Here is a 25,218-nt window from a genome sequence, read left to right as displayed (position 1 = left end):
AGACCACAGATCCGTAGTAGTAGCAAAATAAGTCTCTTCCTCAACTTTTTCCCTACACTCGGCATAAAGTTTAGGCAGAGCGGTGTGAGAGATCAGTCTGCGCCCAGGGAGCACGTACCTTGGGTCGAGTAACTTGCTTTTTAAAACCTTGCTTTTTATCAATACCTTGGCCCAAACTCACACTTTCTGCATGTTCCAACGAGTGATTTTGCTTCAGGTGGTAAAAAAGGTTTGTCCTATTACCAGACTTGGTAGCCACCTGTTTGTTTACTACACAATTTGCACCGAACATTGCTCTGCTCTTTGTCGGATTTCAAAAAGCCAAACCACTTCCAAATAACTGAAGACGAATCCTTTTTATCAATAATTTCTTCATTGCAAGTTGCTCCCTCGCCATGGCTATCGCTGCCACTGTTTTCGGCAATAAGACTAATTTTCTGCGGTTAACATTAGCTACTCCACTTGAGGTGCTCAGTATTATTTAGTGAGTGTAGGCTACCATTTCTCGGCAACTTCCTGCTTTTTATTGAGGGAAGTCATTACTGCGAAAATTATCGCCCAGCCCTATGCTGACGGATGTTAAATACTCAGGCATGAAGGTAGTGAATGGGCAAAACTTGACATGAAGGTTCCATGAAGCAGCATGTCCCTGCAGCCTAACCCTGTCCCTACCCCTGTCCCTACCCCTGTCCCTACCCCTGTCCCTAACCCTGTCCCTAACCCTGTCCCTGTCCCTGTCCCTGTCCCTGTCCCTGTCCCTGTCCCTGTCCCTGTCCCTACCTCTACCCCTGTCCCTACCCCTGTCCCTACCCCTGTCCCTACCCCTGTCCCTAACCCTGTCCCTGTCCCTACCCCTACCCCTGTCCCTAACCCTGTCCCTAACCCTGTCCCTGTCCCTACCCCTGTCCCTACCCCTGTCCCTAACCCTGTCCCTAACCCTGTCCCTGTCCCTGTCCCTGTCCCTGTCCCTAACCCTGTCCCTGTCCCTGTCCCTGTCCCTGTCCCTGTCCCTGTCCCTGTCCCTGTCCCTGTCCCTGTCCCTGTCCCTAACCCTGTCCCTAACCCTGTCCCTGTCCCTACCCCTGTCCCTACCCCTGTCCCTACCCCTGTCCCTACCCCTGTCCCTAACCCTGTCCCTAACCCTGTCCCTGTCCCTAACCCTGTCCCTGTCCCTGTCCCTGTCCCTAACCCTGTCCCTAACCCTGCCCCTGCCCCTACCCCTGTCCCTAACCCTGTCCCTACCCCTACCCCTGTCCCTGTCCCTGTCCCTGTCCCTGTCCCTGTCCCTGTCCCTGTCCCTGTCCCTGTCCCTGTCCCTGTCCCTGTCCCTGTCCCTGCAGCGTGTGAGGCGGGGGAGTTCCGCTGCGGGACGGGGCGCTGTCTCGACCCCGCTCTGCTCTGCGATGGATACGACGATTGTGGAGATGTCAGCGACGAGCAACACTGTGGTGAGCACACACACACACCTGTACACACACACACACCTGTACACACACACTTGTACACACACACACCTGTACACACACACCTGTACACACACACACACACACCTGTACACACACACACCTGTACACACACATGTGGGTAGGTGAACTGTGTGTGACCTGTGTGTCAGTGTGTGACCTGGAAAAAGAGCATCGCTGTGGAGACGGTCGCTGTGTGACCAGAGACTGGGTGTGTGACGGAGACCACGACTGTCTGGACAAGAGCGACGAACTCAACTGCTGTGAGTATCCAGGACCACCCCTCCACCCTGACCCCTGACCTCCACCCTGACCTCCACCCTGACCCCTGACCTCCACCCTGACCCCTGACCCCACACCCTGACCCCTGACCTCCACCCTGACCCCTGACCTCCACCTTGACCCCTGACCTCCACCTTGACCCCTGACCTCCACCCTGACCCCTGACCTCCACCCTGACCCCTCTAACCCCCACCCTGACCCCTGACCTCCACCCTGACCCCTGACCTCCACCCTGACCCCTCTAACCCCCACCCTGACCCCTGACCTCCACCCTGACCTCCACCTTGACCCCTGACCTCCACCCTGACCCCTGACCTCCACCTTGACCCCTGACCTCCACCCTGACCCCTGACCTCCACCCTAAAACCCACACCTCCACCCTGACCCCACACCCTGACCCCTGACCCCAGCCTGCAGCAGTGTAATAATGAGTGTTATGACCCCAGCCTGCAGCAGTGTAATAATGAGTGTTATGACCCCAGCCTGCAGCAGTGTAATAATGAGTGTTGTGACCCCAGCCTGCAGCAGTGTAATAATGAGTGTTGTGACCCCAGCCTGCAGCAGTGTAATAATGAGTGTTGTGACCCCAGCCTGCAGCAGTGTAATAAGGAGTGTTGTGACCCCAGCCTGCAGCAGTGTAATAAGGAGTGTTGTGACCCCAGCCTGCAGCAGTGTAATAATGAGTGTTGTGACCCCTGACCCCAGCCTGCAGGAGCCAGGGTCTCCTGGAGTGCCGGAGTGGTCAATGTGTCCCCAGTGCCTTCCGCTGCGACGGGGAGGACGACTGCAAGGACGGCAGTGACGAGGAGAGCTGCAGTCCTGACCAGAGTAGTACACACATACACATGTATATACACAAACACATGTATATATATATTTATATACACACATAAATATATATATATATTAGTGCAACACAGAAAGTGTTGTGCAACAGAAAGATCGAAAATAGACCATTCGTTGACAGTTCGCCTTATAATCCAGTGCGCCTTATAGTGCGGAAAATACGGTATATATACACACACACACGTATATATATATATTAATTTGTATTTATTTATTTTTATTACTTGTATCACTTGTTTTATTGTTTTTATTATTATTGTTTTTATTGATTTTATGTAAAGCACACTAAGCTGCAATTCTTGTTTGAAATGTGCTATATAAATAAAGTCTTCTTCTTCTTATTATTGTATACACACACATGTATATGTATATAAATACACAGTGTACGTTGCATACTTGCATACGGTACATGGTTTGACTTGTAAGGCCTTTCTCCCCCCTGTCTGGTCCAGGTAAGGGTGTGTGTGCTCCTGGTCAGCCCAGCTGTGTCTCCTCCTGCCCCCCTGCATGTGGCGCCCAGGGACCCTGTGACCCCCGCAACTCCACCACCAACTGCAGTAAGACCTGTCTGTCTGTCTGTCTGTCTGTCTGTCTGTCTGTCTGTCTGTCTGTCTGTCTGTCTGTCTGTCTGTCTGTCTGTCTGTCTGTCTGTCTGTCTGTCTGTCTGTCTGTCTGTCTGTCTGTCTGTCTGTCTGTCTGTGTGTGACTGACATGAAGCTTGTTGTGACTGAAGTGTCGTGTTGTGTGTGAAAAGGCTAAAGGTTTTTTAGCAAACCTCTCTTTCGAGAGGCTGCAGAACTGAGAGGCTGCAGTACTGAGAGGCTGCAGAACTGAGAGGCTGCAGAACTGGGAGGCTGCAGTAGTGAGAGGCTGCAGTACTGAGAGGCTGCAGGTGTATCTGTGTGTTAGGGGTGGGAATATTTTGGTACCTCACGATTTGATTTGATTCTTGGGGTCACGGATTGATTTTTAATTTAAAAAAAAATAACAGTACAAAAAAAACAAAAAAAAATTACATTTGTGAATCGTTGTGAATCGCTAGAAGACTGAATCGCGATTCAAATGTGAATCAATTGTTCCCCCCACCTCTACTGTGTGTGTGTATCTAACTGTGTGAAACCAACTCTGTGTGTATCAAACTGTGTGTATCTAACTGTGTGTTTCTGTGTGTGTGTGTGTGTGTGTGTGTGTGAGCAGCAGGTCGCTGTGAGCCCATCACCCTGGAGCTGTGTATGAACCTGCCCTACAACTCCACCAGCTTCCCCAACTACCTGGGACACCAGTCCCAGAGAGAGAGCTCTGTGAGCTGGGAGAGTTCCCTGTTCCCTGCCCTGGTCCAGACCAACTGCTACACCTATCTCATGTTCTTCGCCTGCACCATCCTGGTGCCCAAGTGTGACTCTGTCACACAGCAGAGGGTCCCTCCCTGCAGGTGAAGAGGAGGGGGAAGAGAGGGGAGGGAGGGGGGGAGGGAGGGGGGAGGAGAGGGGAGGGGAGGTGGAGGTCCACGTTACGCCCACAGTTCAGCATTTAACCACATGTATGTGTGTGTGTGAGTGTGCGTGTGTGTGTGTGTGTGTGTGTGTGCGTGCGTATGTGTGTGTGAGAGCAGGTCGTTGTGCCTAAGCTCTAAGCAGCACTGTGAGTCTGTGCTGGGGATGGTGGGGCTGCAGTGGCCAGAGGAGTCCCACTGCTCTCAGTTCCCTGAAGAGGGCAGCAACGTCACCTGCCTGCTGCCCGACCCCGACGTTCACGGTGCGTGTGTGTGTGTGTGTGGAAACCACTTTTGGGTGTGTGACTGTTTGTGTGTGTTAGTGTGTGTGTGTGTGTGTATGTGAAGGGGATGAGATCTGTGTAACTTCTCATTTTAAGAACACTATCAGAAAAGAACATGAAGTGCCTTGATAAAAAGTGTATGTGTGTGTGTGTGTGTGTGTGTGCATGTTGCCGTGGTGACAGAGTGCTCTCCCAGTCACTTCAAGTGCAGATCAGGCAGGTGTGTGTTGGCCTACAAGCACTGTGATGGACACACCGACTGTGACGACCACAGTGACGAGGACAACTGTGGTGAGACACACACACACCTACATACACACACACACCTACATGCACACACACACCTTCATACACACACACACACCTACATACACACACACACCTACATACACACCTACATACACACACACACACTTACATACACACACACACACACCTACATACACACACACACCTACATACACACACACACCTACATACACACACACACACCTACATACACACACACACACCTACGTACACACACACACACACCTACATACACACACACACACCTACATACACACACTTAGATACACACACACAGACACACACACCTACATACACACACACACCTAGATACACAAAAATACACACAGACACACCTGGATACACACATACACCTAGATACACACACACACGCACAGACAGATATGCACACCCATGTACCCAGACTCACGTGTGTGGTGTGTATCCTGTGTGTTGCAGGGTGTGTGGAGCGAGGCCTGTGGGCCTGTCCGTCCAGCAGGGTGTGTATCAAACCCTCCATGATCTGTGACGGCTTCCCAGACTGCCCTCTGCTGGAGGACGAGCGCAACTGCTGTGAGTCGCTCTGCCTGGGAGGGGGGGTTCCAGCCAGGAGGGGTTGTGTTGTAGCTGTGTGTGTTACAAACCCACGTGTGTGTGTGTGGTTGGTGTGTGTAACTGTGTGTTCCAGCCATGTGCAGTGATAACGTGTGTAACTGTGTGTTCCAGCCATGTGCAGTGATAACGAGTGTAACTATGTGTTCCAGCCATGTGCAGTGATAACGAGCTGGCGTGTAACAACCACGAGTGTGTTCACCGCACGCTGTGGTGCGACGGCAGAAAGCACTGTTCAGACAGCTCCGATGAGTGGGACTGTGGTGAGAACACACGCACACTCATATACACACACTCATATACACACACACACTCATATACACACACACACTCATATACACACACACACACTTATATACACACACACTCATATACACACACACACTTATATACACACACACTCATATACACGCACACACTTATATATATACTAGTGGTGGGCATAGATATATTTTTTTATCTACATTAATCTCATTGTAATCTTGGCGTTAATCTAGATTAAAACGGCTCATTTGAATTCCACCGAAGGCATTCAGAATGTGTGCTACCCAAATAATGACTGAAAGTAAGTCTTTGAGAACGGGTTTCTCAAGCCAGGTGGCGCATTAGACCAGGGTCTCATCTCCTGTTTCCAAAATGCATCACAAACTGCTTGAGAAAGCTGTTCTATTATGATAATTGGTGATTGGTGACATAATAAATTATGTTCAATAAGATGTACTTGTGTTTATTAGATTAGTTAGCTTGGCTGATAGAGCTGTGCTGACGGGCTTGCCTCGGTTGCACTCAAACGTTTGACGACAACTCTTCCCCTGCGCTACATCAGTGCTTGGCCCGGCATCTTCCGTATTAGCTAAGGGATTATTTGCGTTTAGGTGATATTTCAGACTGGAAGAACTCCTACAGTAAACTAATTCTGTATAGCACAAGGTGCAAACAACCTTAGTCTTGTCAAGGTTTCCATTTGGGAAGCTTCTTAAAAATACATTTTCCCTGAAGCAAACCAGGCGGTTTCATAGTTGCATCCATGTTAGCACGTCACGTTTGATGTGATAATTTCATACACAAGGCATACACACAGGTTCGAAGACTCGTTCTCGCCCCCTACAGTGCAATTTGGCTAGGTATACATCCGCGCTAAAATATCAAGGTGAAAGTCATCATAGCTTGTGTGGTATAGACCCAGCTCCCAACCCAACTTTGAGAATAGATTAACGGTGATATTTTTTTTATTGCCCGATAAGAGTCTCATGTTAACGCAGCACGTTAACGCTGATAACAACCCACCACTAATATATACACATTTATATGTACACACACTCACCCTGAGCATACACAGAGTCCCCCCCCAGTGTCTCTGTCCCCAGGAGAGGGCTCCCCCCCCCCCAGTGTCCCCCCCCCAGGAGAGGGCTCCCTGCTGACTGTGTTCCCCCCCCCCAGTGTCCCCCCCCCAGGAGAGGGCTCCCTGCTGACTGTGTTCCCCCCCCCAGTGTCCCCCCCCCAGGAGAGGGCTCCCTGCTGACTGTGTTCCCCCCCTCCAGTGTCCCCCCCCCAGGAGAGGGCTCCCTGCTGACTGTGTTCCCCCCCTCCAGTGTCCCCCCCCCAGGAGAGGGCTCCCTGCTGACTGTGTTCCCCCCCTCCAGTGTCCCCCCCCCAGGAGAGGGCTCCCTGCTGACTGTGTTCCCCCCCTCCAGTGTCCCCCCCCCAGGAGAGGGCTCCCTGCTGACTGTGTTCCCCCCCTCCAGTGTCTCTGTCCCCAGGAGAGGGCTCCCTGCTGACTGTGTTCAGGACAGCTGTTCACTACCAGGTGTGTGCTGATGAGTGGACACCTGAGCTCAGCGCTCTCACCTGCTCACAGCTGGGTTTAGGGTAAGGTCAGTAGCTAGACACACACACACAGCTGCACACACACCTACTCACACACACACACACCTACTCACACACACACACAGATGGAAACGTACTCTCATAGAAACAGAGAACCCAGAAAAGAAGCTTTATTTGTCCTGTCTACTATTTATTATCGCTTTGTGTATGTTTTGTTGTTGTGTGACTGTGTGTGTGTGTATGGTGTGTGTGTATGGTGTGTGTGTGTATGGTGTGTGTGTGTGGTGTGTATGGTGTGTGTGTATGGTGTGTGTGTGTATGGTGTGTGTGTGTGGTGTGTATGGTGTGTGTGTATGGTGTGTGTATGGTGTGTGTGTGTGTGGTGTGTATGGTGTGTGTGTATGGTGTGTGTATGGTGTGTGTATGGTGTGTGTATGGTGTGTGTGTATGGTGTGTGTGTATGGTGTGTGTGTATGGTGTGTGTATGGTGTGTGTGTATGGTGTGTGTGTATGGTGTGTGTATGGTGTGTGTGTATGGTGTGTGTGTATGGTGTGTGTGTATGGTGTGTGTATGGTGTGTGTGTATGGTGTGTGTATGGTGTGTGTGTATGGTGTGTGTATGGTGTGTGTATGGTGTGTGTGTATGGTGTGTGTATGGTGTGTGTATGGTGTGTGTATGCTGTGTGTGTATGGTGTGTGTATGGTGTGTGTATGGTGTGTGTATGGTGTGTGTGTATGGTGTGTGTGTATGGTGTGTGTATGGTGTGTGTGTATGGTGTGTGTGTATGGTGTGTGTGTGTGTGTGTATGGTGTGTGTGTGTATGGTGTGTGTGTGGTGTGTGTGTATGGTGTGTGTGTATGGTGTGTGTGTATGGTGTGTGTATGGTGTGTGTGTATGGTGTGTGTATGGTGTGTGTGTGTGTATGGTGTGTGTGTGTGTATGGTGTGTGTATGGTGTGTGTGTATGGTGTGTGTGTATGGTGTGTGTATGGTGTGTGTGTATGGTGTGTGTATGGTGTGTGTGTATGGTGTGTGTGTATGGTGTGTGTATGGTGTGTGTGTATGGTGTGTGTGTATGGTGTGTGTGTATGGTGTGTGTATGGTGTGTGTATGGTGTGTGTGTATGGTGTGTGTGTATGGTGTGTGTGTATGGTGTGTGTATGGTGTGTGTATGGTGTGTGTGTGTGTGGTGTGTGTATGGTGTGTGTATGGTGTGTGTGTGGTGTGTGTATGGTGTGTGTATGGTGTGTGTATGGTGTGTGTGTATGGTGTGTGTATGGTGTGTGTATGGTGTGTGTGTATGGTGTGTGTATGGTGTGTGTATGGTGTGTGTGTGTGTGGTGTGTGTATGGTGTGTGTATGGTGTGTGTATGGTGTGTGTATGGTGTGTGTGTATGGTGTGTGTATGGTGTGTGTGTATGGTGTGTGTATGGTGTGTGTGTATGGTGTGTGTGTATGGTGTGTGTGTATGGTGTGTGTGTGTGTATGGTGTGTGTGTATGGTGTGTGTGTATGGTGTGTGTGTATGGTGTGTGTGTGTGTTTCCAGTGCTCCGGTGGCAGTAGAGATGGTTCCAGACCCCCCCGGGGCTCCCCGGCGTCGCTGGCTCCATGTTCACCCAGAGTGGAGCCAGAGGAACGGCTCGGCCCTGCAGGGCCTGCTGGAGAAGAGAGGGTAGGAACTTAGAACCTGCTGGAGGAGAGAGGGTAGGAACCTAGAACCTGCTGGAGAAGAGAGGGTAGGAACCTAGAACCTGCTGGAGGAGAGAGGGTAGGAACCTAGAACCTGCTGGAGGAGAGAGGGTAGGAACCAAGAACCTGCTGGAGGAGAGAGGGTAGGAACCTAGAACCTGCTGGAGGAGAGAGGGTAGGAACCTAGAACCTGCTGGAGGAGAGAGGGTAGGAACCAAGAACCTGCTGGAGGAGAGAGGGTAGGAACCTAGAACCTGCTGGAGGAGAGAGGGTAGGAAACTAGAACCTGCTGGAGGAGAGAGGGTAAGAACCTAGAACCTGCTGGAGAAGAGAGGGTAGGAACCTAGAACCTGCTGGAGAAGAGAGGGTAGGAACCTAGACCCTGCTGGAGAAGAGAGGGTAAGAACCTAGAACCTGCTGGAGCGAGAGGATAGGAACCTAGAACCTGCTGGAGGAGAGAGGGTAGGAACCTAGAACCTGCCGGAGGAGGGAGGGTAGGAACCTAGGACCTGCCGGAGGAGAGAGGGTAAGAACCTAGGACCTGCCGGAGGAGAGAGGGTAAGAACCTAGAACCTGCTGGAGGAGAGAGGGTAGTGAGGGAGTAGGAGAGGGAGGAGGAGGAGGAGGTAGGGATGAGGAGGAGAGAGGGAGGAGAGAGGGAGGAGGAAAGAGGGAGGAAGAGGAGGAGGAGAGAGGGAGGAGAGGGAGGAGAGGGAGGAGAGGGAGGAGAGAGGGAGGGAGGGAGGAGGACAAGGAGAGAGGGAGGAGGAGACAGGGAGGAGAGGGAGGAAATGGAGGAGGAGAAGGAGAAGGAGAGAGGGAGGGAGGAGAGAGGGAGAAAGAGAGAGGGAGAAGGAGAGAGGGAGGAGGAGGTAGGGATGAGGAGGAGAAGAGGAGTGCTGAGTTACTGATGCTTGTCTGCTCTACAGACACTCCTGTCACTCCAGGAGAAGAGTGTCTGTCGTCTGCAGCAGTGAAGGTAAGTTATACACACACACACACACCATATACACGCCATACACACACAAACACACACACCTGGACTGGTAACCCTGGTAACCCTGTGTCTCCCAGACTGTGGGCGTCGGCCTGCGGGGCGTGTGTACAAGCGTGTGCTGGGGGGTCGTGTGTCCCGGCCTGGCCGCTGGCCCTGGCAGTGCTCCCTGCAGAGCGAGCCCAGTGGACACATCTGTGGCTGTGTCCTCATCTCTCCACGGTGGGCCCTCACGGTCGCACACTGCTTTGAGGGGTGAGGGACTGTGTGTGTGCGCCTGTGAGGGTGTGTGTGTCTATTTGATGCGTACAACAAAGAAATGTATGTACACTATAATTTGACTGTGTGTATGTGTGTACGTGGTGTGTGTGTCTCTGTGATGTGTGTGTGTCTCTGTGATGTGTGTGTGTCTCTGTGATGTGTGTGTGTCTCTGTGTGGTGTGTGTGTCTCTGTGATGTGTGTGTGTGTCTCTCTGTGATGTGTGTGTGTCTCTGTGTGGTGTGTGTGTCTCTGTGATGTGTCTGTGTCTCTGTGTGGTGTGTGTGTCTCTGTGATGTGTGTGTGTGTCTCTCTGTGATGTGTGTGTGTCTCTGTGTGGCGTGTGTGTCTCTGTGATGTGTGTGTGTCTCTGTGTGGCGTGTGTCTATCTGTGATGTGTGTGTGTCTCTGTGTGGCGTGTGTGTGTCTCTGTGTGGCGTGTGTCTCTCTGTGTGGTGTGTGTGTCTCTGTGATGTGTGTGTGTGTCTCTGTGATGTGTGTGTGTCTCTGTGTGGCGTGTGTCTCTGTGATGTGTGTGTGTCTCTGTGTGGTGTGTGTGTCTCTGTGATGTGTGGTGTGTGTGTCTCTGTGATGTGTGTGTGTGTCTCTCTGTGATGTGTGTGTGTGTCTCTGTGTGGCGCGTGTGTCTCTGTGATGTGTGTGTGTCTCTGTGTGGCGTGTGTGTCTCTGTGATGTGTGTGTGTCTCTGTGTGGCGTGTGTCTATCTGTGATGTGTGTGTGTCTCTGTGTGGCGTGTGTGTGTCTCTGTGTGGCGTGTGTGTGTGTCTCTGTGTGGCGTGTGTCTCTCTGTGTGGTGTGTGTGTCTCTGTGATGTGTGTGTGTGTCTCTGTGATGTGTGTGTGTCTCTGTGTGGCGTGCGTGTCTCTGTGATGTGTGTGTGTCTCTGTGTGGCGTGTGTCTCTGTGATGTGTGTGTGTCTCTGTGTGGTGTGTGTGTCTCTGTGATGTGTGGTGTGTGTGTCTCTGTGATGTGTGTGTGTGACTCTCTGTGATGTGTGTGTGTGTCTCTGTGTGGCGTGTGTCTCTGTGATGTGTGTGTGTCTCTGTGTGTGTGTGTCTCTGTGTGGTGTGTCTGTCTCTGTGTGTGTGTGTATCTGTGATGTGTGTGTGTCTCTGTGTGGCGTGTGTGTCCTAGGAGGGAGAGTGCTGATCAGTGGAAGGTGGTTCTGGGCATCACCAACCTGGACCACCCTTCCCCCCACCGACAGAGCAGCGGCGTCACTCGCATCATCGCTCACCCCCGCTACAGCCGGGCCGTGGTGGACTACGACATCAGCGTGGTGCAGCTGGCCCGGGCGGTGCAGGTCACCAGCTACGTGCAGCCGGTCTGCCTGCCCCGCCCAGGACAGCTGCCCATCCCAGACACCTACTGCTACATCACAGGCTGGGGACACATGGGCAACCGCAGTGAGTGGAGCACACACACTACACACTGACACACACACACACACACACTATCATCGCAAGCCCCCCCCTCCCCCTCCTAAAGGCCAGGTGTGCTGTCCTCAGTGCCCTTCAAGCTGCAGGAGGGAGAGGTGAGGATCATCTCCCTGCCTCAGTGCCAGGCCTACTTTGACACCAAGACCATCACCTCACGCATGCTGTGTGCCGGCTACGAGGCAGGCACGGTTGACTCCTGCATGGTGAGTCTGTCTGTCTGTCTGTCTGTCTGTCTGTCTGTTTGTCTGTCTGTCTGACTGTCTGTTTGTCTGTGTGTCTGTCTGTCTGTCTGTCTGTCTGTCTGTCTGACTGACTGCCTCTGTCTCTCAAGAAACAGTGCTCAAATATTGTGTGTGTGTGTGTTTGGTGTGTTTGTGATGTGTGTGTGTGTGGTGTGTGTGTGTGGTGTGTGTGTCTCCAGGGAGACAGCGGAGGGCCCCTGGTGTGTGAGGAGCCGTCCGGGGGCCGCTGGCGTCTGTTTGGCCTGACGTCCTGGGGCTCGGTGTGCTTCTCTAAGGTGCTGGGTCCTGGAGTCTACAGCAACGTCACACACTTCACCCAGTGGATCCACAGACAGATTTACCTGCACTCCTTCCAGCTCAACTAGCTCTCTCACACACACACACACACACACACACACACACACAGACACACACTCTCTGGTATGCGCATCCCCACTCTCCCCCTGCCAACCACGTAAGTGTAGAGTAGGAAGAGGAGGACCTTTCTTCTCTACTTCCTGTGTCCCACCGTCGAAGGAGGAAGTGGTGTTTTACTTCCTGTGTCCCACCGTCGAAGGAGGAAGTGGTGTTTTAGGACGGCTTGTTCCACATGTTACCACTGTCTTCGTGTGTTACACACACTTATATACGTATACACTCTCATACACACACACTTAACTCACACACACTCATATAGACACTCATGCACACACAGCCTTCGTTGTACTCTCAACATGTGTGTGTTCAGAATACATGTACAATATGTACCTACGGTGTGTGTGTGTGTGTGCACACTCAGAGGTGCCTATAGCAATCCTTCTCTCCTGTCTTCAGCGATAGTTTGGTCAGAGGAAGGAGGCTGGGATGGGACCTTCTAGAACTCTCCTGGAAGTCTAGAAACGTTGTGTGTAGCTTCAGGGGCAGCAGCTGTTAGACTGTGTGTCCAGCAGAGGGCAGCAGCTGTTAGACTGTGTGTCCAGCAGAGGGCAGCAGCTGTTAGACTGTGTGTCCAGCAGAGGGCAGCAGTGTGTAGAGCAGAGCTCCCTTCATTACTAGTGCTAGTAGAGATGAGTACAGTTTTGTGTGTGTTTTGTACTGTGGTTTATGTCATTAGTGTACCTGTGTGTGTCTGTTGACACCTGTATGGTCTGTGTATTCAACATTCCAGAGTAACTGTTTGTGATTTTCTAAGCCTGTTTTTCTACCTCTGGTGTTTTATATGTGAGGTGTGTTAGAGAGGATAGCTCTCCACTGTCTGCACTTCTGACCCACGCACACCACCCTGCAGCAGGGGAGGGAGGAGAGGAGAGGGAGGAGAAGAGAGGGAGGAGAAGAGAGGGAGGGGGAGGAGGGGGGGGGGGGGGGGGGCAGGGGAAGGGGGTGGGAGCAGGGGGATGTAGTATACTTTGCTGATCCTGTTAGTGTTTAAAGCCAAACTTTCTATCTTGTATCTCACTAATAAACTTTGTCCACACATCCCCTGATTTCTCTTTCTGTGTGTGTGTGTGTGTGTGTGTGTGTGTGTGTGTGTGCGTGCATTTGAGATTGCTTTGAGCAAGGGCACGGGACTGAATTGTGCTGTGTGTCTGTGAGGCTGTCATAAGGTGTAACCATCAGTTCCCTGAAGACAGACTGCAGAGGGGAGGAGAGAGGGGAGGATGGAGAGGGGAAGAGGAGAGAGAGGAGGGAGAGAGGGGAGGATGGAGAGGGGAAGAGGAAGAGGAGAGAGAGAGGGGAGGAGGAGAGGGGAAGAGGAAGAGGAGGGAGAGAGGGGAGGAGGAGAGGGGAAGAGGAAGAGGAGAGAGAGGAGGGAGAGAGGGGAGGAGGACAGAGAGGAGGAGACAGGAGGGAGAGAGGGGAGGAGGAAGAGGAGAGAGAGGAGGGAGAGAGGGGAGGAGGACAGAGAGGAGGAGAGAGAGGGGAGGAGGAGAGAGAGGAGGGAGAGAGGAGAGGAGGACAGAGAGGAGAGGGACACGGTGAGAAAGAAATGACGTTGAAAGATGGGGAGGAAAGTTAAACAGAGATTTTTTTAACAGAAGATAAAGCTTCCTTCGTCTTTTGCAGACTCAGACGCCGCGTCATTGGTCCGATAGCTCCGCTCGTGCTGGAGACATAGCCATCTTTGACAATGACACGAGCCAGACCGCGTGCGCAATGAATACAGCCTAGCTTCAGGCGCACTGTCTCCGTATCTGTCTCTACCTCTGCTTCTCTCTGAATCTAACGACGAAGATTGAAAACTCAGCGTGAGATAATGAGTTGGAAAAACATTTCGAATTTGACCGGGAACTACACCAACCAGTTTGCGCAGCCCGCTTGGCAGGTGGCGATATGGTCGTTTGCGTACAGTGTAGTGCTTATAGTGTCAGTATTTGGAAATGTAATCGTTATATGGATCATTCTCGCGCACAAACGGATGCGGACCACCACCAACTACTTCTTGCTTAACCTGGCTCTCGCGGACGTGTCCATGGCGACGTTCAACACGCTCGTGAACTTTGTGTACGCCGCGCATGGTGATTGGTACTTCGGCCGCGCGTACTGCAAGTTTCACAACTTCTTCCCGGTAACGGCCATGTTTGCCAGCATCCATACAATGACAGCCATCTCCGTAGACCGGTAAGAAAGAGAGCTTGCTCTCATCAACAATATGTAGGCGTTTGGTCATCCGTGCGGCTTTACGCACGAGCGACGAGCCTTAACCGCTTTTGAGGTTGAAGTCATGCTGGAGCATAAACATGCAATTTTGTGATTATACAGGTGAGAGAAATGGACAGAATTTGGTAGAGAAAGAGAGGAGGAGAGAGAGTTAAGGAGAAAAGAGAAAGAGTTAGGGAGAGAGGAGGGAGAGAGAGTTAGAGAGAGGAGGGAGAGAGTCTTGAGCCTTTTCTTGAAGGTGGGGAGACAGTCAGTGTCTCTGATGGAGGTGGGGAGTTGATTCCACCATTGGGGGGGCCAGGCAGGAGAAGAGCTTGTGTTGGGACCGGGCGCTCTTGAACAGTGAACGGGACTGCCCCCGACTACATCAAGTCTCTCCTCCAGCCTTACAGCCCCACCCGTCACCTACGGTCTTCTTCTGACAACCGTCTGGTGGTCCCAGCTCTCAAGAGCGCCCGGTCCCAACACAAGCTCTTCTCCTGTCTGGCCCCCCAATGGTGGAATCACCTCCCCACCTCCATCAGAGACACTGACTGTCTCCCCACCTTCAAGAAAAGGCTTAAGACGCACTTGTTCCAGGAGTACAACAGTACTTAGGAATGATTGGCTGGACCTGATGTTAGTTTCCTCCAGGATCACAATGACTTATTGAGAGACTTGTTGCTCTTGTTGGTTAGTTGTAACGGATTTAAATTATTGTACTCGCAGTGAAATTTTTACTGTTGATTGTTTTTCTACAGGTACACTCTTGCACTTTTTTAGTTTCATGTTGTTTAATTGTAAATTGTTTAACTGCATGCTCTTATGGTTCTTCCCTTTGGCACTTAATTGGTTTTCACAATTTATGCTTCATGTTTTGGCTGCTCGCTATGTTTGGGGCTACCTTGTTGTTATGATCATTGACCTATGCTCTTTTGTAAAGCTCTTTCTTGGAAGTCGCTTTGGATAAAAGTGTCTGCTAAATGAATACATGTAAATGTAGAAAGAGTTAGGGAGAGAGGCAGGAGACAGAGTTAGGGAGAGAGGAGGGAGAGTTAGGAGACAAACACACACAGATACACTTCCTGACCTGTGTGACTTCCTGACTACACCTCCAGGTACATGGCTATCATCAACCCTCTGAAGCCACGCCTCTCGGCGACGGTAACCGTGGCGGTGATGGTGTGTATCTGGGCGGTGGCGGTGGCGCTGGCATCTCCGCTGTGTGTGTACTCCACCACGGTGACACAGCCACACAGAACAGTCTGCTACACCGCCTGGCCACGGGGAGCTGAGCATGCACTGCTGTCAGTCACACACACACACCACACACACACATGCACCAGACACACACATTCACACACCATACACACACACACTGTACATACACACATGCACATAGGTGGACACATGGGTCTGTCTGTCTCTGTGTGTGTGTGTGTGTGTGTGAGACGTCTCCTGTGCTGGGTAGGTACCACGTGCTGGTGCTGGTGCTGGTGTATGTGCTGCCCCTGCTGGTGATGGGGGTGTCCTACAGCCTGGTGGGCAGGAGGCTGTGGGGCGGGGTCATCCCCGGGGACTCTGCTGGCCTCCACTCTGACCAGCTGCACGCCAAGAGGAAGGTACACACACACACACTCACAGAGGAAGGTACACACTCACACACACACACTCACAGAGGAAGGTACACACTCACACACACACACACACAGTCTACAGGAATCATTGGAAATGTGTGTGTGGACGTGTACACATGTGTTTATATGTGTGTGTTTACTGTGTGTGTTTACCGTGTGTGTTTACTGTGTGTGTTTATATGTGTGTGTTTACTGTGTGTGTTTACATGTGTGTGTGTACTGTGTGTGTTTATATGTGTGTGTTTACTGTGTGTGTTTACGTTGTGTGTTTATATGTGTGTGTTTACCGTGTGTGTTTACTGTGTGTGTTTACGTTGTGTGTTTACTGTGTGTGTTTACTGTGTGTGTTTACAGTGTGTGTTTACCGTGTGTGTTTACTGTGTGTATTTACAGTGTGTGTTTACCGTGTGTGTTTACTGTGTGTGTGTTTCCTGTGTGTGTTTCCTGTGTGTGTTTATATGTGTGTGTTTACTGTGTGTGTTTACAGTGTGTGTTTCCTGTGTGTGTTTCCTGTGTGTGTTTACCGTGTGTGTTTACAGTGTGTGTTTACAGTGTGTGTTTACCGTGTGTGTTTACAGTGTGTGTTTACCGTGTGTGTTTACAGTGTGTGTTTCCTGTGTGTGTTTCCTGTGTGTGTTTCCTGTGTGTGTTTCCTGTGTGTGTTTACAGTGTGTGTTTACAGTGTGTGTTTCCTGTGTGTGTTTCCTGTGTGTGTGTGCTAGGTGGTGAAGATGATGATCATTGTGGTGTTGACGTTCTCTGTGTGCTGGCTGCCGTATCACCTGTACTTCCTGGTAGTTGGTCTCCGTAGAGACCTGACCAGGAAGAGGGCGATGCAGCAGGTGTACCTGTCAGTCGTCTGGACGGCCATGAGCTCAGCCATGTACAACCCTGTCATCTACTGCTGCCTCAACCACCGGTACAAACACACACAACCCTGTCATCTACTGCTGCCTCAACCACCGGTACAAACACACACAACCCTGTCATCTACTGCTGCCTCAACCACCGGTACAAACACACACAACCCTGTCATCTACTGCTGCCTCAACCACCGGTACAAACACACACAACCCTGTCATCTACTGCTGCCTCAACCACCTGTACACACACACACAACCCTGTCATCTACTGCTGCCTCAACCACCGGTACACACACACACACAACCCTGTCATCTACTGCTGCCTCAACCACCGGTACACACACACACACAACCCTGTCATCTACTGATGCGTCAACCACCGGGACACACACACACTCAACCCTGTCATCTCAAGTTCAAGTTCAAGTCTTTTATTTGTCAGGTGCACAGAGCAACACAAGGTTAGACTGGGCACTGAAATTCTTAAGACAAGACAACGCAAGCACTTGGCATAACATAACATATAAGTACACAGAACAAATTTACATCTATGCTGAGCTTAGATAAGTGAACTTCCTAAATATACAGATAGCAATAAATAAACGACTATACTAACCCTAACACTAAAACTTCCTAAATTACAGATAACAATAAATAGTACGCTATACTAACCCTAATACACAAAAAAAAAAAAAAAAAAAAAAAAAAAAAAAAAAAAAAAAAAAAAAAAAACCTGTTACAACCCTATAAACTAATCTAACCTAAATGGAGTACAGTGCAGTAGTGCAAATTTACAGATCAGTGACTTTGTCAATGACCAAACAGGAGCCTGGTGGCGAGGTACAGTAGTGCAATGTTACTGAAAGAGCAACCAGTAGCTGAAAGTGACAGTGTATAAGTGACTAGTGTGCAGTAAAAATGTCCATATCAGTGTCCATTGAGAAGCCTGATGACCCTTGGGTAGAAACTGTTGTCCAGTCTGCGTGTGCGCGACCGGATGCTGCGGTAACGCCTGCCAGAAGGCAACGGGGTAAAGAGACTGAAGGATGGGTGGGAACAGTCTCTTAGAATCCTGCTGGCTTTCCTAAGGCAACGTGTGTGGTAGGTGTCCTGTAGGGCTGGGAGCTTCCTGCCGATGATGAACTCAGCAGAACGGACCACACTTCGTAGGGCCTTGCGGTCCCGGTCTGTGCAGCTCCCATACCACACTGTGATACAACCAGTCAGAATGCTTTCTATAGTGCATCTGTAAAAGTTAGTAAGGATGACTGAGTCCATACCAAACTTCTTCAGTCTCCTCAGGAAGAAGAGGCGCTTACGGGCCGTTTTGACCACCTTGTCCGTGTGAACAGACCAGGTGAGGTCATTGCTGATGTTCACCCCGAGGAACTTGAAGCAGCTGACCTTCTCCACTTCCGATCCATTGATGAATAGGGGTGCATGCTCCTCCTCCTGCCGCCTCCTAAAGTCCACAATCATCTCCTTGGTCTTGCTGATGTTAAGAGAGAGGTTGTTGTCCTGACACCATGATGTCAGGGTGTCAACCTCCTCTCTGTAGGCTGACTCGTCACTGTCAGAGATGAGGCCCACGATGGTTGTGTCGTCAGCAAACTTAACGAGGAGGTTGGAGCTGTGCGTAGCCGCACAGTCGTGGGTGAACAAGGAGAACAGGAGAGGGCTGAGCACACAGCCCTGGGGGGTGCCTGTGTTGGTGATCAGTACAGATGAAGTGCGGTCACCGATTCTCACCACCTGTGGCCTCCCCGTCAGGAAGTGGAAGATCCACTTGCAGAGGGAGGTGCTTAGTCCCAGGTCCACAAGCTTGGAGACCAGTCTGGAGGGGATGATGGTGTTGAATGCAGAGCTGTAGTCAATGAACAGCATCCTCACATATGTATTCCCCTTGTCCAGGTGGGAGAGAGCGGTGTGCATGGTCAGAGCGATGGCATCGTCTGTAGACCTATTGGACCGGTATGCAAACTGCATAGGGACTGCTATCATCTACTGCTGCTTCCACCACTAGTCGTTTATACACACTCAGAGTGTGATATACAACACTGTGTGTGTGTGTGTGTGCAGGTTCCGTGCAGGGTTTAAATGTGTGCTACGCTGGTGTCCGTGCGTCTCTCTCTCGGAACACGACAAGATGGAACTGCGTTCCGCCCGTTGCCACGCCAACCGCCAGAGCAGCATGTATGTTACCAGGATGGAGTCATGTGACCCCGGCGACCGCCGCAGGAAGAGCTCTGCCTCCAGTCGCCATGGCAGCCTGACCAGTGGGCTGTATCACCATGGCAATAGGCTGGTCACCACAGGTGTTGGTCTCCATGGCAACGCCGGTGCCACTACACCAGCAAACCATGGCAACCACAGAGCCTCAGCCTCTTACCTGGAAGTCACCTGAGGGTCACACAAACACACACATAAACACACACTCACACACATAAACACTCACACACATAACACACTCACACACAAACACACTCAAACACGTAACACACACATACATGCTGGTCGTATGTGCAGTTGTATCCCAGCAAGGTTATCCTCCATCACAAACCAGCAGGGTTATCCTCCATCACAAACCAGCAGGGTTATCCTCCATCACAAACCAGCAAGGTTATCCTTCATCACAAACCAGCAGGGTTATCCTCCATCACAAACCAGCAGGGTTATCCTCCATCACAAACCAGCAGGGTTATCCCCCATCACAAACCATTAAGGTTATCCTCCATCACAAACCAGCAGGGTTATCCTCCATCAGAAACTAGCAGGGTTATCCTCCATCACAAACCAGCAGGGTTATCCTCCATCACAAACCAGCAAGGTTATCATCCATCACAAACCAGCAGGGTTATCCTCCATCACAAACCAGCAAGGTTATCCTCCATCACAAATCAGCAGGGTTATCCTCCATCACAAACCAGCAAGGTTATCATCCATCACAAACCAGCAGGGTTGTCCTCCATCACAAACCAGCAAGGTTATCCTCCATCACAAACCAGCAGGGTTACGTAAACGGTACGTTTTTTTTTGTATCTGTATCTATATAATAACTGTGTTTTACTATCTGTGAATGTTTGTGTGAAACTGTGTTGATTAAGTAGATTTTTTTATTTGGCTACAATGAAGATGATATGACAGCTGTCTGCATTAATAAAGGAACATCACCAAACTAGATCTGATGTTGAATCCTGTGTGTGTGTCTGTGTGTGTCTGTGTGTGTGTGTGTGTGTTATGTCTGGTCTGTGTCAGGACGGAGGGTGGCAGAATATTTACAAAAAGAGAAGTGCAGAGCCAAACAAGGCACAATGTCTATGCCCGCGATTAGTGTGTGTGTGTGCTAAAGTGTGTGTGTCTGTGTGTGTGTGTATGCTAATGTGTGTGTGTGTGTGTATGATACAGAGAGAGAGTCATCTTTGGTTTATGTTTATGAACCCAGTTTACCTTTCCATGCCAAACACTAACTCTGCCTCTCCATTCTTCCATCTCTCCATCTCTCCATCCCTTCTCCCTTCTCCCTCTCTTTGCCACCCCGTGTGGGTGAGAACAAGGCAGAAGGGAAGGTTTGGAAGAAGACGAAATGGAAGGATAGAGAGAGGAACAGATATCTTATCTCCTCTCTCTCTCTTCCTTCTCTCTCTCTCTCCCTTCTCTCTCTCTCCTCTTTCTCCCTCTCTGTCTCTCTTTCTCCCCTCTCTCCCCCTCTATCTGTCTCTCTCTCTCTCCAGTGAGCAGAGGTGCTGTAACAGGGGGGTGGAAAGAGGAGTGACACAGTGACTTGTACCTTTTTTTCTTAAGTGGAAATATAACATAAATAAAGTTGATATACAGAGCTCTTCAGTATCCATGACTTCCTGTCTCCCCCCCCCCCCTCTTTCTCTCTCTTGATCTCTACTTCTTTCTTTTTGTTTGTATAGGAATATATACACACTGTGTACACACTGCCCACTGCCCTAAGTACTCTGTCTCAGACTCACACACACACACACACACCGGGTCAGTGTGGTTGGGGTTGACCAGGGATTGGTCTGTTGTTGATGGTACAGAAGAGAAGCATGTTATTAACCTGTGTGTGTGTGTGGAGGTGGGGGGTTGAGTGTGTGTCTCTGTCTGTGTGTGAGTGAGAGTGTGTGTGTGTGTGTGTGTGTGTAAGTCTGGCGGGGAGAGGGGAGAGAGATATAATACCAGGGTTTTACTGAGTTGTCCTGTCACATTGGTAAATGACAGGACAGTCACCTCAGTGACACACACACACACACACAGCCTCGTGTGGTGTATGAGTCAGATGAGTGTGCTGGTAGCAGTGAGTAGCTGCTGCTAACAGAGATTCCAGTTTCTGATGCTCAGAGTCCACTGTGCTCAGCCTGTGTGTGTGTAAACAGCCTGTCTGTGTGTGCTCCAGGCGGGAGCGTGTCAAGCAGGGATGGAGGTTGAAGGGAGCCAGCCGTACTGTCGGATGAAGGAGGGCACAGAAGAGAGAGACACAGGGGTATGTAAACCAGAACCTTCTGGAACACACCCAAACCGTATAGAGCACACCAGAACCTTCTAGAGCACACCAGAACCTTCTAGACCACACTCGAACCTTCTAAAACACACAGAACCTTGTAGAACAGACATTACCTTCTTCTCACCAGAGCATTAGAAGTCATCCATCCAGCAGTAATGATCTGAGACTTCTCCCAGTGTTAGTATAGGTCTACATGTTTACTGACACAGAACTCTTAACAACTTTTACTTTGACTTGTAAATGAACCTAAAATGTCTAGTACATCAATATAAAGCATTTAGAACTTGTAGTTGATTGCTGTAAATCATTTAGGACTTGTAGTTTATTTTAAAGTGGGTGTATGGTAAATAAACGTGTTGAAAGGACACTTCTGTTTACATAGACTAGCAGGGAGGCACAGCTGCCAGGCACCATGGGAGATGGAATGCAGTGTGACATCATAAAGGCTGCTTCTGGCTCCGCCCCCTGGCTCCCTGCTATCAGATGCTGGCGTCCTTCAGGGCTGCTGGCTAGCTTCATCACTGCAGGTAACACCTTCCTCACCAGCATCATCACTGCAGGTAACACCTTCCTCACCAGCATCATCACCAGCAGCACGGGCAAAACCAACACGTGTGTGTGTGTGTGTGTGCTTATCTGCAGCATGTCTGCTAGCGTTGCTGTTCGGGGTGGTGTGGTCCATCACCCAGAGAGAGTGTCTGCCTGGAGGAAAGCTGTTTGGCGTAGTGATCTTGTTCCTCTGTGCTGTGTGTGGGGGCAACCTGGTGGGGATGATCAAGCTGCCCACTCTCCCCCCCTTCCCTCCTCTACTTGGTATGTTCCACAAACTGCACTGGAAAACTCAATGGAAACACCATTTTAGAACCAATGTTCTGAATTGTGTGTATGTGTGTGTGACAGGGATGTTGCTGGCTGGATTAGTGCTGCGTAATGTTCCCTATGTAACTGATGCGGTGTACATCGACCAAACATGGTCTGCTGCTCTGAGGAACATCGCACTGGCCATCATATTGACCCGTGCTGGACTAGGACTGGACCCTACGGTACTACAAATATAAATACTTCACACACACAGACCACTTCCCAACGGAGGCCTAAGCAATGATGAGGGCCAGTTCTGAGTGTGTGTGTTTGTGTGTAGGCTCTGCGGAGGCTGAAAGCGGTGTGTTTGCGTGTGGCAGTAGGACCCTGTACAGTGGAGGCCTGCACAGTTGCAGTGGTGTCTCACTTCCTCATGGGGCTCCCCTGGGTATGGGGCTTCATCCTGGGGTGAGTCAAGTCTGGCTCTTGTTTAGGACTGAACTTCTCCAAGTTCTGTCCCTGTGTCTCCAGGTGTGTTCTGTCCCTGTGTCTCCAGCTGTGTTCTGTCCCTGTGTCTCCAGGTGTGTTCTGTCCCTGTGCGTCCAGGTCTGTTCTGTCCCTGTGTCTCCAGGTGTGTTCTGTCCCTGTGTGTCCAGGTGTGTTCTGTCCCTGTGTCTCCAGGTGTGTTCTGTCCCTGTGTCTCCAGGTGTGTTCTGTCCCTGTGTGTCCAAGTGTGTTCTGTCCCTGTGTCTCCAGGTGTGTTCTGTCCCTGTCTGTCCAGGTGTGTTCTGTCCCTGTGTCTCCAGGTGTGTTCTGTCCCTGTCTGTCTAGGTATGTTCTGTCCCTGTGTCTCCAGGTGTGTTCTGTCCCTGTGTCTCCAGGTGTGTTCTGTCCCTGTGTCTCCAGGTGTGTTCTGTCCCCTGTCCCCAGTTGTGTTCTGTCCCTGTGTCTCCAGGTGTGTTCTGTCCCTGTGTCTCCAGGTGTGTTCTGTCCCTGTGTCTCCAGGTGTGTCCCATGTGTCTCCAGGTGTGTTCTGTCCCTGTGTCTCCAGGTTAGTCCTGAGCTCTGTGTCTATAGGTTTGTCCCGTGTCTCCAAGTTTGTCCCATGTCTCCAGGTTTGTCCTGAGTGCTGTGTCTCCAGCAGTGGTGGTTCCCTCCATGTTGCTCCTACAGAAGGATGGTTATGGGGTGCAGAAGGGCATCCCCACCCTCCTGATGGCTGCTGGGAGTTTTGACGACGTCCTGGCCATCACCGGCTTCACCACCTGTCTGGGTGTGGCTTTTGCTTCAGGTAACACACACCTACACACTCACCTACACGCACACACACACCTACACACGCATAGCTACACACCTACACAAACACACACAGTGGCCACTGCAGCATTGTTGACATTGTTATCTTGGCTTCTATCTCCCCCTGCAGGATCGGCATGGTATAACATGGGTCACGGTGTGCTAGAGGTTCTTGGGGGCTCAGCTGCAGGGGCAGTCCTAGGAGTCTTCCTACAGCTCTTCCCCAGCAAAGACCAGGTATGGGTCTGCACTGTGTGAGGGAGTGAGATTGCGGTTAGACCTACATGATGTTAGCACCACACTGGGGACAAACCTTGGCTCTCTCTCTCTCTCTCTGTCTCTGTGTGCAGGAGGACTTGGTGTTGAGGCGCTGCTTGATGCTGCTGGGTCTGTCTGTCTTCTCCGTGTTCGGCAGCAGAGTGGTGGGCTTCCCTGGAGCAGGGGGGCTGTGTACCCTGGTCATGGCCTTCCTGGCAGCCCTGGGCTGGGGGGAGGACAAGGTGAGGGTGCTGGCTATCAGGACCAGGGTCTGTGCTGCGGTCATCAAGTGTGTTTGTCAGGTGTGTGTGTCCTCTACCCAGGCCCCAGTAGCAGCGATGGTGGGGAGAGCGTGGGATATCTTCCAGCCTCTGCTGTTTGGACTGATCGGAGCAGAGATCACTGTGTCCACTCTGGACCCCAACACTGTGGGTAAGACATGTTACCTTCACTACAAGCACGTCTCATGTGGAGGAGGAACAAGGCTGATGACCTCTGTCTCCAGGCTTGGGGATGGCCTGTCTCTGTACAGGCCTGCTGGTTCGTCTACTGGCTACCTTCCTCCTGGTTCACTTTGGAGGGTTCACCCTGAAGGAGAAGATCTTCATCTCTGTGGCTTGGCTTCCTAAAGCTACTGTCCAGGTAAGAGTGTGTATGAAGGTGGGGAAGCAAAACTAAGTTTTGTAAGGCTACATTTATCTGACCGTGTGTGTGTGTTCCAGGCAGCCATAGGTTCTGCTGCCCTGGACATGGCTCGTGTGGATGGAGACGAGGTTCTGGTGAAGTTGGGTCTGGATGTTCTGACGGTGGCGGTTCTGGCCATCCTCACCACAGCTCCTGTTGGAGCGCTGGGGATCGGACTGGCTGGACCCAGACTGCTGCACAGACACACTGAGGGTGAGGACTACACACACTCACGAACACACACACACACACATTGTCAGGTGTGTAACTCTGGTCTTTCTGTCAGGCACTCAGGAAGACGCCCCAGGAGGGTCTGAGGACCACGCTAATGAGGGGATGGAACCGGCAGACAGCAGGATGTGAAATCAGCAAATCAGAGAACAGCAGTGGTTAGAAGTCACATGATATTTGGGAATTGTAGTTCTAGTGAAGCTGTGGTTTTTCCTGTCTCCAGCCACCTCTACCAGGAAGCAGGGTGTGTTCCATCGCTGCTCTGGATGGACAAAGCTGGACAGAGAATACCTTCAGACCTCTCCCTCTCTCTCCCTCCATCCCTCCCTCCATCCCTCCCTCCCTCCCCCCCTCCCTCCCTCCCTCCCTCCCTCCCTCCCTCCCTCCCTCCCTCCCTCCCTCCCTCTCTCTCTTCTCCTGTCTCTGTAAAGAGGAACTTATTCACAGTGAACCTGCCTGGGGTTGATATACTGCAGCTGATATATAGGACAATAAAAGTGTCACTCAATCTGTGCGTTTGTGTGTGTGTGTAGATGTATGCATGAGTGTGTATGTGGGTGTATGTATGCGTTAATAGTCC

General features: G+C 51.0%; 3 protein-coding genes across 3 annotated transcripts; all 3 read left to right on the top strand.

The window, feature by feature from the left end:
• The first annotated feature begins 593 nt into the window (after positions 1 to 593).
• corin (corin, serine peptidase) lies at positions 594 to 13,056 on the top strand. Its single transcript, XM_047017473.1, has 17 exons — positions 594 to 610; positions 1,267 to 1,448; positions 1,616 to 1,726; positions 2,451 to 2,573; positions 3,044 to 3,148; positions 3,789 to 4,023; positions 4,204 to 4,346; positions 4,551 to 4,658; positions 5,115 to 5,228; positions 5,420 to 5,530; positions 7,013 to 7,136; positions 8,642 to 8,767; positions 9,714 to 9,763; positions 9,859 to 10,033; positions 11,193 to 11,464; positions 11,567 to 11,700; positions 11,919 to 13,056. Exons 1-17 carry the CDS (start codon positions 594 to 596, stop codon positions 12,102 to 12,104), a joined length of 2,316 nt encoding a protein of 771 aa, XP_046873429.1. The 3' UTR covers positions 12,105 to 13,056.
• A 572-nt stretch (positions 13,057 to 13,628) lies between these two features.
• On the top strand, positions 13,629 to 20,499 carry LOC124465901 (neuromedin-K receptor-like). The gene is made up of 5 exons (XM_047017549.1): positions 13,629 to 14,337; positions 15,474 to 15,662; positions 15,827 to 15,977; positions 16,715 to 16,911; positions 18,935 to 20,499. The coding sequence occupies exons 1-5, from the start codon at positions 13,973 to 13,975 to the stop codon at positions 19,257 to 19,259; spliced, it is 1,227 nt and encodes a 408-aa protein (XP_046873505.1). The 5' UTR covers positions 13,629 to 13,972; the 3' UTR covers positions 19,260 to 20,499.
• Positions 20,500 to 21,022: 523 nt separating this feature from the next.
• On the top strand, positions 21,023 to 24,986 carry LOC124465896 (sodium/hydrogen exchanger 9B2-like). The gene is made up of 12 exons (XM_047017541.1): positions 21,023 to 21,347; positions 21,751 to 21,895; positions 22,011 to 22,181; positions 22,269 to 22,411; positions 22,510 to 22,637; positions 23,285 to 23,460; positions 23,596 to 23,702; positions 23,816 to 23,965; positions 24,026 to 24,155; positions 24,229 to 24,365; positions 24,446 to 24,620; positions 24,694 to 24,986. Exons 1-12 carry the CDS (start codon positions 21,282 to 21,284, stop codon positions 24,768 to 24,770), a joined length of 1,605 nt encoding a protein of 534 aa, XP_046873497.1. The 5' UTR covers positions 21,023 to 21,281; the 3' UTR covers positions 24,771 to 24,986.
• The last annotated feature ends 232 nt before the right edge of the window (positions 24,987 to 25,218 follow it).

The sequence above is a fragment of the Hypomesus transpacificus genome, unplaced genomic scaffold (genome assembly GCF_021917145.1).
Source record: "Hypomesus transpacificus isolate Combined female unplaced genomic scaffold, fHypTra1 scaffold_61, whole genome shotgun sequence".
Lineage (NCBI taxonomy): Eukaryota > Metazoa > Chordata > Actinopteri > Osmeriformes > Osmeridae > Hypomesus > Hypomesus transpacificus.
The sequence above is the reverse complement of the archived record's forward strand: the minus strand, read 5'-3'. Positions and strand labels throughout refer to the sequence as shown.

Bases quoted from the DNA above. Each gene is read 5' to 3' on its own strand.
- LOC124465896 (XM_047017541.1), top strand. From the start codon at position 21,282: ATGGAGGTTGAAGGGAGCCAGCCGTACTGTCGGATGAAGGAGGGCACA. The intron at 22,412-22,509 runs GTACTACAAATA...GTTTGTGTGTAG, and splicing joins GACTAGGACTGGACCCTACG to GCTCTGCGGAGGCTGAAAGC. The intron at 24,621-24,693 runs GTGAGGACTACA...TCTTTCTGTCAG, and splicing joins GCTGCACAGACACACTGAGG to GCACTCAGGAAGACGCCCCA.
- corin (XM_047017473.1), top strand. The intron at 1,449-1,615 runs GTGAGCACACAC...CCTGTGTGTCAG, and splicing joins CAGCGACGAGCAACACTGTG to TGTGTGACCTGGAAAAAGAG. The intron at 11,465-11,566 runs GTGAGTGGAGCA...TGCTGTCCTCAG, and splicing joins GGGACACATGGGCAACCGCA to TGCCCTTCAAGCTGCAGGAG.
- LOC124465901 (XM_047017549.1), top strand. From the start codon at position 13,973: ATGAGTTGGAAAAACATTTCGAATTTGACCGGGAACTACACCAACCAG. The intron at 14,338-15,473 runs GTAAGAAAGAGA...CTACACCTCCAG, and splicing joins ACAGCCATCTCCGTAGACCG to GTACATGGCTATCATCAACC. The intron at 15,663-15,826 runs GTCAGTCACACA...TGTGCTGGGTAG, and splicing joins GGAGCTGAGCATGCACTGCT to GTACCACGTGCTGGTGCTGG.